This window comes from Sciurus carolinensis, chromosome 19 (assembly GCF_902686445.1).
Source record: "Sciurus carolinensis chromosome 19, mSciCar1.2, whole genome shotgun sequence".
NCBI classification, from domain to species: Eukaryota; Metazoa; Chordata; class Mammalia; order Rodentia; family Sciuridae; genus Sciurus; species Sciurus carolinensis.
In genome coordinates this window covers 11,579,881-11,592,846 of record NC_062231.1, presented here as the reverse complement: position 1 = coordinate 11,592,846, position 12,966 = coordinate 11,579,881, and the positions used below count along the sequence as shown (strand labels likewise).

Sequence of the window (12,966 nt, the reverse complement as noted above, 5' to 3'; positions counted from 1 at the left end):
GCAGGCGGGTGGCAGGTCTGGATCTGCTCAGGAAGGGCTTGTCCAAGAACGAAATCCAGAGTCCAGCAGAGCCGAGCGGCAGATTCATCATTTTTTTTTTTTTTTTAAGAGGAGGAAGTTTATTTGGGACTCGTGATTTCAGAGGTCTCTGTGCACAGAGGGCCGACTCCATTGCTCTTGAGCCCGAGTGAGGCAGAGCATGGGGCGGAGGAAGCAGTCAGGCCCCGGGGAGGGAGAGCAGAGAGCCAGGAACAGCAGGTGTGTCCCTTGTCTGGCAGGGGTGACCCCTGGACTTTGAGGTGTTTTCCACGTTCAGCACAGCTGAGTGCTGTCACAGCTGGCCGCAGTCACACAGTGGAACCCAGTGGAACATTCCTCTCCCGCAGCAGCTGGAAGCAGCGTGGGCAGTGGTAAGTACTGTTATAAGAATAAATAAAAGGGAGATTTCTGCCTCTTAGTGTCCAGAGGGACGATACCTCTAATTTGGGTAGATTTTCAAAAATCAAGATTTAAAATGTGTCCATTGATTTAAAATGTAGCCAATGATTTTAGTGCAGCTTGGGATGCTCAGAAGGTACTCGGTGGGAGGCAGAGGTAGTTCATTTGTTTCCCTTTCGCTCTTTTCTTTCTTCTTTTTAAAAAATTTTTTACAGACTGCATTTTGATTCATTGTACACAAATGGGGTACAGCTTTTCGTTTCTATGGTTGTGCACGATGTAGATTCACACCATTCGTGTAATCGTACATGTACGTAGGGTAACGCTGTCTGTCTCAGCCCTGTCTTTCCTCCCCCCACCCCCTCCCGCCCCATTTGCCTCTACACCATCCAAATTTCCTCCATTCCCCTCTTACCACCCTGCCCCTCCCGCCCCGTTACGTATCCTCATCCACTTATCAGAGAAAACATTCAGCCTTTGGTCTTTTGGGGTGGCTTATCTCACTTAGCATGATATTCTTCAACTCCATCCATTTACCTGCAAATGCCATAATTTTATTCTTCCCTTTCTAACAATTCAATTAACATTTAATGTTTTTAGACTTTGTTTAATTTTTTATGTGGGGCTGAGGACTGAACCCAGTGCCTCACGTGTGCTAGGCAATACTTTTTTTTTTTTTTAATGGCCCATAATTTTTTTATGGCAACAGATTTTCAAATTGAACTTTTAAAAAGTACATTTAATTCTAATAGTAAGATTAAATAAGTACTTATGAAAATATTTACCCTGCAATGGTTAGGGATACAAAGTGTTGGGGTCAATGCTACATTATACATCACACATTATTTAAAAGCCATTTGGTTTCTCTTAATGTAGGAAAAAAAATCACAATATTTATTACTTATATCAAGTGCAGGTTAAAAATCCAGCTAACCAAGCTGGGGAGATAGCTCAGTTGGTAGAGTGCTTGCCTCACAAGCACAAGGCCCTGGATTCAATCCCCAGCACCCCCCCCCAAAAAAAAAAAAAAATCCAGATAACCTTCAGTATCCTTATGCTAAAGGATTTCTCAGTGTGGTCAGGTGAAATGTTTTGTGATACATGTGAACATACTGACACATGAGTGACTTTTTAAAATAATTTTTTGTTTGTTCCTTTCAGTTACACATGCCAGCAGAATGTACTCTTGACATATCATACGTATGTGGAGTACAACTTCCCATTCTGGTGTTTGGACATGTGCAGTTTCACAGGTTGTGTATTCATATATGAACATAGGAAAGTTCTGTCCCATTCATTCTACTGTCTTTCCCATTCCCTTCCCCCCATTTCCCTGTCCAATTCGGTGAAACTCCATTCCTCCCTCCCCACTGCTCCCCCCCCAATTGTGTGTTAGCATCTGCATGTCAGAGAGAACATTCAGCCTTTGGTTTTTTGGAATTGGCATATTTTTGCTTAGCACCATAGTCTCTAGTTCCATCCATTTACCAGCAAATGCTATAATTTCATTCTTCTTTATGGTTGTGTAATATTCCATTGTAACATATTTTAGATAGCTGTGTACAGTTTGGGTTTTAGAGGAACCTGCATCGAAAAGTCCTGAGATGCTGGGTTTGTGACTGTATTGCTCATCTGGCTGATGTCTATTCTGCTGCACCGTTTCGGGGTTTGAGGTCTTTGCTGCAGACAGACAGACCCTCCTGATGAACGCAGCAATGTTAGCTATTATTGCAGAAGCTTGCTGGGCAAAGTAGTTAATTTATGACATCTTGCTGAAAAAAAAGAGTACCCAGCCAACCAAAATGACTGACGTAAACCCCATCTCGGAACAGCCTGCCCATATAACCACCTTCTCCTTTTCCCTTCCGGCTCATTCACCCTGTTTGCCTTCCTGCCCTCTCAACACCACTGCTGTGCTCCACAGCATCTTGTGTCTTAGACGAAAGTCCCGACATGTCAGTGACACCTCTTCTCTGGGACCTGTTCTGTGCCCGTGTTCCTCTCCCGTCATTATTTTGTTTGAGGAATGATCAAAAGCGGGAGATAGTCTTCCTTAGGAAGTTCTTACAGGAAAAGAAGTGTGTGTGGGAATCTTGTGAAAATCAAAGACCAGTAGAGCAAAGGGAGGGGGAGTGACATTGGCCAATGATCTCGTCACATCGTGCGTGTACCAACGTGTAACAGCGAATCCCACCGTCACATACAACGTGACGCACCCATAAAAATAAATAAAAAAGAAAGTTCTTTTCACAACGTCTGTATATTTAAGTCTTCAGACTCTTGGCCATGGGAGAATCTGAGTTGATCTGATGTCTGAATAAAACCCGGGCAGTATTTTCTCACATTTAGTAAGTATACTTGTTTAATTTGAGTATCTTCTTTTTGCATCTGAAGAAGACAGGTGTCCACCGGGAGAAGGTGCCAGGGCGGCCAGCGTCGCACTGGAATGGACGGCCGCAGGCCCGCGGTCAGGGTCAGATTCTCTCACTGGTGATTCAGGGACCCCGGAATCCGGCCAGGTAGTGTCATGAAAGTGAGAGGCTGTTCTGGCCTTGGCACTGTTGGGGTTCTCTAGTTGTCGCAGACGTTCCTACAGGACTCCCCTCAAGGTATGTGGTAACACGTAGAAACCACCTTCACCAGCTCCAGTGACGTGGCCACCCAGCTGGTGGCTGGGGCTCAGAGTGCGGTGCAGCTGCAGGAGCCCAAGGCATGGCCGCTAGGGGCAGCACCGCTGCAGGCTGGATAGCTGACCTCCATCCGGGGACGTGGCAGGCCCTGCGTGAGCTGTATGGACCCCGTGGAGGACCCCCAGCTCCACGAGGCTCCAGAGCTCACGCTGCCTCCCCTTTCATGTTAACGGTGTCTGTTCTGCAGTTCATCTTTTTTCGTCCCTGTCCCCGTGTCCTAGCACTTAGACGAGTGGGCATTTGTGTTGCGGTGTTGTGTGTAGAAAGGTCTCCACGTCAGATTTCCAGCTTCTGCATCTTAAAGACAAGTGCGAGCAAGTCTGTATGCGGTCAGTTCCAGAAAGACGACCAAGAATGGGGTGAGTGTCCAGAAACAGCAGCAGGTGCACAGCTGGAGAGGGCAGAACAGGGCCGAGCGCAGGGCCCGGCTCGGCAGCCTGGCAGAGGTGAGGGCGGGGCTGGCGGCCAGCAAGGGCCCAACTGCCTGCTGCCGCTCCTTAGTACCAGTGGTCACTTAAGCCCTTTTGTTTCTTTTTTTTGTGTGTGTGGTGCTGGGGATCGAACCCAGGGCCTTGTGCTTGTGAGGCAAGCACTCTACCCACTGAGCTATCTCCCCAGCCCACTTAAGCTCTTTTCTTTTTAAGGCTGCAGGGGAGGTTCTGTGAGGATTAGATGAATATGCATACAAAGTGCTGTGGCCCAAGCCTGTGGTTCAACAAAGGTGGCCATTCTTGTGTCACTGTCATGCAGTTCTGCTCAGAAAGGGATCCAGAATGGCCACTTACTACTCCCAGAATTGCAGGTTCCACTTTCCCGCAGTGAACAGGTTACCTCCAGGGACCAGTAAGGCCGAAGGACAGAGTGTGGGGTGCTGAAGTGAAGGGGGTGTCTCCTGCCTGCTCAGCTCTTCTCACTAACTTGCAGGGACAGGTTCAGTAAATCATGAAAACGAGACCTTTTTGACCTTTTCACCTACTGAAAGCCTCTCTTGCCATGGCTGAGATGGAGCCTTCCCGGCCAGGGTGTGTGATAATGGACTTGCAAACACATGTTCCGCACGTTTCTGGACAGGTCACCACAGATGCAGTTTTGATTTTCGGAATAGAACAACTGACTCGCAGCATGCCTGCTCTAAGCGTCCTGACGGGTAGGTGGAGATCGCAGCAAGCACACACAGGAAGTGCTAGAAATCAGCATGGCCGTGCTCAGCCTCTGCCTTACTGTGTCGCTGAGAAGTGCTTCAGACTCCTCGTCACTGAGGATCCAGGAGTGGAACATGGTCCACCCCAGTGTAGCCCTGGGAGCAGACGCCACGCTGTCCTGTGGGCACCTCAGCACTTACTATGGCCCAGGAGCCCCACTGGCATCTGACAGAGCCACGAGCGTATGATCTGGGTACCCGCCGTCCTGCCATGGAGCTGCCAGCTCCTGCTGCTCAGGTCGGGGCCTCGACGCGGCAGACACGCCCGTGTGAACGCGCACACAGCTTAAAAGAACTCACCAGACAGGAGGCCGCAGGGAAAAAGAAACCCAAAAGCAAACATCACATTTAATTCAAAGAAAAAAACCATCACGACTTGTCTGCAAGAACAATGGAGGAAACTAACTTGAAAAAGAGGGGCGTCGGGAAGGACTGGGGATGCAAGATGCGTCGAGCTGAGTCGAGAGTTATTTACAGACAGACTCCTTCCGGGTGGAGGATCCTCGGCCATTTCTTAGCATCAGGTGCACAGGCTCCGCTTCTGAAGGTCTGGTGCATTTTAAAGAGGCAGCTGAACAAAGCCTCCTATTTTCTACGCGGGATCAATTCTTGATTTCAGCCGACTCTCAGCGGAGGGGCCACGAGCACCACCCCGTCTCCCCGGACGAAGAGCATCGGAATATTCCGCTTGGTCGACTGGAAGAGAGAGAAACCAGACCGAACCAAACCACACTTGGTCATATCACTGCAGTGACATAAATGTATCATTTATGCTACATCTAAAAACATTAAGTATTAATATTTAATAATACAAGCATTGTCTTGAGGAAAAATGAAAAAGGATTCTTCACAATGTAAAAACATTGGAGCAAAGAACCACCATCTTTTTAGCACAAAGAACCCATCTACTCACTTTCCCCGGGTGTCACCGCTTGTGGCAGGCTGGTGCCAGCTCCCGCGCCCACTCCCCTCCTGGGCACAGCTAGACGGAGACTCCTCCTGCCCCCTCGCAAGCAGACCTAGCGCCATTTTCAGCCACAGGGAAGTGAACAGGGCTCATCCAGACCGACCCGCAACCCTCTCACGAGGCCCGTCTGTGGCTGTTCCCCTCCCGCTAGGTGGACTCGGGTGATGCCAGGAACTCAGGGGAAGCACCGAGTCCCTGCGTGCGAGCCCACTTGGGGCTGTCGCAGGGCGGGAGATGGGCTGCTTCTCCATGCTATGGCGGGCACAGGCACAGAATGGACCTTAAGGCGTCAGCTTACTGCTCAGGCCTCAGGCAGGCAGGAGACATGGAATGTCGTGCCTTGGCCAAATGTCAGGTGAAAGTTGGAAGGCAGCCTGAAGGCGTGCGAGGCGTGGGGACGGAGGGTAGAAGAGGCCAAGGGCGCGTAGGGATTGCTGCCACAGCAGGCATCCAGCAGGCAGGCAAGGAGACCCACCCAGGAGGAACCTGGCTGGTTTTCAAGCAGAGATGAGAAGGAACAGAATTCACAGGGTTAGAAAAGCCGAACAGACGTATGAAAATGAAGCTCTGATGAACAGGCCTAGCAGAGGCTCAGTCAAGCTCAGCCCCAGGCAAAGAACAGATTAAGGGTGTTGTCTTTCCACCAACTCACTGAGGCCAGTGAGCAAGTCACGTGGCAGATGCAGGGGACACCTGACCCCACAGCTACCTGGCCTCTGGGCCTCTGGCTCTCCAGTAAGGGAGGGAGCTGCTAGCAGAGGGGGCGGCATCCTGAGAGCAGCCCTGTGGACAGCGCACTCATCAGGTTGAGAAAATGGACCGGGACCAAGAGTCTGAGCCACAGTCAGCGGTCTGCACATGAGGCCTTCTAGGTGTGGAGCACAGCAGAGCAAGGCCCTGCCTTCGGCCTTCCTGTTAGCAAAGCAGGAGTAGCTCCATCACCCAGGGGATCATATACGTTGTGGGAAAAACCCCACAAAATACCCACGGTCCATGTCATTCAGTAAGAGAGCGGGACGCACGCTGGGCCGGGGGGAGGCCGTTCAGTCTGGTTCCCTACCTTGAACAGAGAGCAAAGCATCTTCTGTCACCCACTGACTGCACTTTAACACTCTCCCCAGTGAATCCTGACAACCCGGGAGCAGCTCCTTGGCCGAGCAGGCTCTGCTGACTCTACTCTACAGCTGCCTGGAAGCAGCACGGCACACCTTCATGGAGGCCGGTGACACAGACGGTGACCGGCACTCCGTCCAGAGAGGCGCTCGAGTGCACCCGTGCGCAGCAGCTCCCGCAGCTTCAGGAGCAGCGCGGAGCTGAGCAGGTTAGCAGGAATGGCAGCGGTGTCCCACTGTCACTGCGAACCTGGAGGGGGTGCCCTCTCAGAATGCACACCACCGCCCAAGTCACCTCTGTCACAAGCAGAAGTCAACGGGAGCATTGGAGTGTTTGCCAAGAGTCCGCTTCTGTGGTGAAATTCTTATGTTAATAATGTTACACAAGAAAAGTAGAATGTGAAACGATAGACTCCATATTTTATCACACTTGAGAAACGATCTGTAAGCTTTGGATGAACTAAAGAAAGAAAAATGCTGCCAATTAAACTGATAGTATTTTTTCTTATCATCTCAGTTATAAGAAGCAACCAGATTTTAGAGATGCTGAAGTCTAAGAAAAAGAAAGTGTACTGTAAAATTGGAACATTATAATTGTACCCGTGATACAAACGGTGAAAAAATGTAAAAAAATCCACAAAGATAATAGTTACTAAATGATACCTTTGGTAGAAAAAAAATACAGACACTTAAGACACACTTAAGACACAGACAGAATGAACAGTGACAAGAGTCAGGAGTGACTGGAGAGGAGGAAAGCTAGGATAAGCAGAACTACGAAGACCCACAAAGGCGAACGTTTGAACAGCCAGTAGTCAGTCGCCCGTCACTAACATGAAGGCTTTTTGTGTGACCTGTCAACAAATCCTCCACAGCCCTATGAAGCAGGCACCATCGTTACCCCTGCCTAACAGGCAAGAAAGCTCAGTCAGAGTCACGTTAGGCACTTTGGCTCAGTTATGTAAGTGGTAGGCGGGGGAGTCAAGACTTGAACTCAGGCTGTTCTGAAATCTAAGCCCACTGCTTTTAACCATGATGGTCTAGCAGGGCCAGAGATTGGCTATGTAATATTTAAAGACTTTTTTTTTTGAGGAGATTTAACAAATGTGATTGTTAAAATATTGACGAATGAAATGTGCCATTTTTTGGAAGATGTGCATAACTTGCTGAACTGGTAATTACCAAATGACCAGTATTTGATGTTACCAAATCCTGCATCTTACCAAAGACCATTTAAAGTGCAAGGCAGATCAACACATTTTCATGCTATAAGAATATAAAAGAGCTGACGGACATGGTTTCAGATGCCACACTGCAGTTAACCTTGAGTTTGGGTATAGCACCAACAGCAGGTATATGTAAAAATATACACTTGCCGTTCCAACTGCCTGTCTGTGTGGCCAGATCTTCCTTAACTACATAGATCATAGAGGGTGAAATGCAGGAAAAAAAGGCATGCAGATCTGTCATCCATCAAGTCAGGCCTGAAAGAGATTTGCAAAATTGCAAAGCAAACGCACGTCACTAAATACTGTTTTAGAAAGTAGTTATTGTTCACAACCATGTTACGTATGTTAACAATGTGGTAGGTGTCCATTTCTAAATGAATGATTACGTTTCAACTTTCTCATTTTCAGTTTCTGGTACGTTAGGTATTGCTAGGTCAAATCCACAGGACAGGGAGGAACAGCATTCTGTACGCCAGCTCTATGCAGCCCTCAGGCAGCACCCTGCTGTGTGGCGACAACTCCGGCAGTCCTGTGAGGTAAGGGGTAGCATTCCTGCGAGAAGTCTGCGTGGTTAACGCTCTTGCCCAAGGGAGTCCAGATAGGAAGTGGCCAAGTCCGTAGTGGAAACCAGATATGCCTGACCTCAAAGCACTTGCTTTTAATTGCTACACTCTATCAAGTCCATAAGTAGGTATCAAAACATGACAGGCTTCCCATAAACACATTAAGCTCTCGCTTATTGAGAACAAGCGACACATTCAAGGTGAGGAACAGAATTGGATGTCTTACTTTATATATCTCTTCGTAAGTCTCTTCATCGATTTCTATAGTCGTCACAGTTTCTTCCACATCGCCCAGGATCATGTTCAAGTGTTGATCATAAGCCTGAAGTGGGAGGGCACGGAATCACAAAAACACACCGATCCAGTTAAACAACCAGAGGGCTCACGGCATGCATTTAACACGTGTACCACGAACTTGCACCTGCAGGTAACAAATAACCCTGCTGTGCTGGAATACTGGTCTTCACAAATCACCTACAGTGACAAATAATCAACCTAATAAAACAACACTATTTGTAGCAGTCAAAAATGCATTTACTAAAAATTACTTGAAATGATTTTTAAGTATCCTCTCTGTTTAGCCACAGCAGTCATATCACGTGATTATGAAAAATAGCACATTTATCACTTGTCTGGACACTTGTTTCAGTTCTGCTTGTAACAGAGTGACAAGAAAGAAATAGTAAATGAGTTTCTTCCACTGCTAAGATGATGTCACTCGGTTTTCTAAGGTGCAGGACACTGTCATGAGACCCTCCCTGTCCTGGGACAGAACAGGCACACAAGGGTAAAGTAGGTACAGCAACCTCTCCAGAACTGGAACGTGGGCGGCACCTGTGGGCTGAGCGAGTAAGTATTGTCACTAAGACACTCAGCGCAACCTGCAGAGTGCATGCTTTCTGCAAAACGGTGAAGCGCCTGGCCCTTGTTCAGAATCTACTTCCAACTGAGCTCACATCCAAACGAACACAGGTCACACGCCCAGTGGGGAACTGCTGGGCAGGGAACACGAACGAGCAAAATATATAGTGGAGGAGTGGAGAACCTAGCTGGGGCCCCAGCAAGGGGCCATCGAGACTGCAGGGAACCAAGGAATCCCTGAGGGCTAAGTCACATTTCTGTCCTGGAGTGTCTCTCCAGGTGGGACAGACCCATGTCATTAAACTCCACTCTATTTTTCTCCCCCAAATTGACAACCTTTCATTTCTCAGAGTTCCTCTCCCCTCAGGCTGTGGGTTAAAACTACTCTGTCCCTAGGTCCCTGTCTCCCTTCCAGCCCCATATGAAGGTGTGGGTTCCACGGAAGGTATGGTCACAGTGCTCAAGAGTGGGGCTGAGGGGACACTGCCTGGATTCATATTCTGGCTGTCTTATTGGCTGTGTCACCTCAAGCACCTTCATCTTTCTGAGTCTGAACTTGCTCAAGTGCAAGGCAGGCATAATAGTGGTATCTGTTAGTGGTTTCACAGGGTTGTAACTAAATGAGATATCACATACCTCAGTAAATGTTAGCACTTTTTAATCAGTTTAGGGTAGAGCAACAGGGATGAGAACAGCACGGTTAGAAAAGTAACAAGTCATCAAGGAGAAGGAAAATCTCAGTGCACTCTATGAACAAGGAGGATTACTTCAAGGGGCCAATTCTACAGGAATAATTGCACATATGCTCAAAGAAATGTGCATTATTTATAGTACCAAGAAACAGAAGATAATCTAGACGTCACTATTATATATGTAAAGTCACCTTTATAGGCACTAGCCCTCACTTATACAGGACTAGTAGGTCCTCTGCAATGTAAATAAAGGATGGGGCTGGGTTGTGGCTCAGTGGTAGAGCACTTGCCTAGCATGGGTGAGGCACTGGGTTGGATCCTCAGCACCACATAAAAAACTAAAAAAACTGCAACTAAAAAAATATTTTAAAAAGAGATTTATATGCATTCATAATCAATGGTTTCCAAGAAAGATGAAATCAAAAAGGTGCTGAAAGGGCTGGGGATATAGCTCAGTTGGTAGAGTGCTTGCCTTGCGAGCACAAGGCCCTGGGTTCAATCCCCAGCTCCGCAAAAAAAAAAAAAAAAAAAAAAAAAGGTGCTGAAAAATATGGATAGCAGGATTCCATGTTTTTAGAGGTGGTGCAAATATATGCATATAGACACAAATGTGTGTGTGACGGAAAATAAAAGGCCTGAATGAGCATATATATATATATATGCATATGTTCAAGTAAATATGGAGAATAAATTTATTTACAAATAAAAGTGAAAAATGAGGGGGATGAGAATGAACTATAACAGTCCTGTTGAGAAAAAAAATGCTAGAAATATGAGTAAAGCATAGTTGAATTGGGTTTATAGAAACAGGAGCGACTTTCTACCCCCCTTTTCTTCTGCATTTCAAAATACTCTCTCACATCAGACAGGAGTGAGGGCAGGACAGAGTGGCAAGGAAGCAACCCGATCGCAAGGTAACCTGATGTTTCTTACGTGTAATCTGCCGCGAAGCTCCCGGTCATTTCTCATCTTCACGTAAATGCGCTCATCCAGGCTGAGCCTGATGAGATCCAGGGGCTCCTCGACAGTATTGGTAGTCTGTTGCTGATAAAAAAAAACAGGCTTAGTCATGTGATAGGAGAGGTGATACAGCGTTTCAATCACTGCTCTGCTGTGACACGGTGGGCAAGTGACTTGACCCCTCTGTGCCTCAGTCTTTTAATCTGTAAAATAGGAAAACAACAGTGTCTACCTGTACGGCTGTTTTGAGCTCAAATGCTACACATGATGGTTCAGCATGGGCTCTTGTAGGATAGCTGGTACATAAATGAGAGCGAAGCCACACACGTTCTGCAAAATGAGCCTGATCTTGTTTCTCTCAGATAGCATTTAAAACACTCATGTGATGTCTACGTGGATTCCACTCAGAATGCTAAGCAGAGGAGAAGATTTAAGGGAAGATTATGAAGTGAGCACAGGGCAGGTTGAATTTGTGATGCCAACTGGCCAGCAGGATGCATGGACTTTAGTGCCCAGTACAGGAAATTATTGACTGAAAGCACCAGCTTTGGAGTCAGGCAGTCTGGGTCCAACTCCTGACTCTCATCTGACACTTGTGAACTTGGATTACAAATCCTGCCACCACGACTCTCAGATTCCTCAGATGAAAAATGAGGAAGCCATAACCTTCCTTCAGGGTTCTTATGAGGACTAAATGACCCAATACCTGGTAAAAGGAAAATAAATGTTTTCCACTATTATTGTTAAAGAACTATTCAACAAAGTTTCAGAGGTGAGGGCTCCCATGACTTCAGGTCATCCTCATGGAAGGGATGGCTGCAGCCACTAGAGAGGGTAAGAGTATTCTAGAAGAGCAGCCTCAGCGAGTACACGAAGCCGGTGGACAAAGGTGACTAAAGGTTACAGGCCCTACTACATCGTCAAAAAGCTTGATGAGAGAGGGAAGAAAAATCCTGACATCAACTGGTGTGCCCCCGCCACCTCAGTTCAACAGTTAAGGGCTAGTTAACCAGCTGTGGATCACAGTGATGCAGAATCCACAGTCCCCGCCCTCAAGGAGCTTATTCTAGTGTGGAGAGATGCACATAAATAAATAATGAAGATACCATAAAAATATACATATGACAGTCCTCCTGCTACCTCAGTCTAGGATGCCCACTGTCCACCCTGAGTCTCCAAGTGTTGCCTTTTCAGTGGCCTCCCTGACCATCTGGTTCATTCGCTCAGTATTTGTTGAGCGCTTCCAGCACTGATCAGGAAAGGAGAGGGATGGAAAGAAATCCCCGTCTTATGGACTTGCGCTCTAGTGATGGGAGATACGCACTAAACGAAGACGCTCACATTTAACATGCAACACATGCTCCAAAGAAAAGGTGCCAAAATGGCCAGGAAATCCTCTTTCATGAGGTTGCGAATTCAGGGGACAGCTGAAGCAGGTGTGGCCTGACGCACAAGGACACCCGAGCAAGTAGGTGGAAAGCCCGTCCGACCATCCGCTATTCGGTGGACGTTTCTTGTTTCCTTCACACCACGTCACAGTTCTTGTCTACTTTTACCTGCCCTCCTCCAGGACAAGCCCCAAGTGGGGAAGGGGATCACGCAGGTCCCGGGAAGGGTACCCGGCGCCGAGAGCAGGGTCGAGCCCTCCGTCCACGCCGAAGGCGTGCGGGGTTCCCGCGCTCGGTACTGGCAGTGACGCCTGCCTTTATGATCACGCTTCCCGTCGGCATCCCGACGGTTCCCTCAGGCAGGCAGGGACGACTGTTCCCGTTAAGACTGGAGAGGGAGGAGGTGGCCAGCGTGACGAGTACCTGGTCGGGCGGGCTTGTCGGGGGTCTGCGGCACAATCAGGAAGGGGCGCGATAACTGAAGGAACAGATTAGGCAGTGGTGACCCCGAAAGAGGAAGCACGGCAGGCCACTTTCCCGCGAGCTTGGAGAAGACAGCCCTGACACGCGAGGCCGAGCAGGGCCGGGGCTGGAAGTGGGGAAGTCGATTTGTAGTTAGGTCCTTAGAAATCACTTACTTGGTCCACGTCGTCCGCCATGTTTCAAACCCTGCGCCCTTTCCGCCTCTCGCGAGAAGACGCGAGCGTCTGCGGGTCAGGAGAACCGGAAGCGCGATGACGCAATGCGCCGGAAGTAGTAATGATTATGTTTCATCCCGTCCAGCCTCCGAGAGTTTGTATTGGCCGTTTGGAGCTGGGGCGGAGCTTCCTTCTGAGGGAGGAGCTTGGCCCGCGACGATGGGGTG

The 12,966-nt window shown here is 48.2% G+C and overlaps 1 protein-coding gene across 1 annotated transcript; it reads right to left on the bottom strand.

The window, feature by feature from the left end:
* Positions 1 to 4,641: 4,641 nt before the first annotated feature.
* Lsm3 (LSM3 homolog, U6 small nuclear RNA and mRNA degradation associated) lies at positions 4,642 to 12,828 on the bottom strand. The gene is made up of 4 exons (XM_047534762.1): positions 12,740 to 12,828; positions 10,687 to 10,797; positions 8,427 to 8,522; positions 4,642 to 5,025 (listed from the first exon to the last, which is right to left on the bottom strand). The coding sequence occupies exons 1-4, from the start codon at positions 12,758 to 12,760 to the stop codon at positions 4,945 to 4,947; spliced, it is 309 nt and encodes a 102-aa protein (XP_047390718.1). The 5' UTR covers positions 12,761 to 12,828; the 3' UTR covers positions 4,642 to 4,944.
* Positions 12,829 to 12,966: the final 138 nt, after the last annotated feature.

What these genes read in the sequence shown, in the direction of transcription:
- Lsm3 (XM_047534762.1), bottom strand. Translation starts at nt 12,760, where the DNA reads ATGGCGGACGACGTGGACCAA. An exon ending in AGCTTCGCGGCAGATTACAC is followed by an intron (nt 8,523 to 10,686) that starts GTAAGAAACATC and finishes CTCCCACTTCAG; the next exon opens with GCTTATGATCAACACTTGAA. An exon ending in CTTACGAAGAGATATATAAA is followed by an intron (nt 5,026 to 8,426) that starts GTAAGACATCCA and finishes TCTCTCTTCCAG; the next exon opens with TCGACCAAGCGGAATATTCC.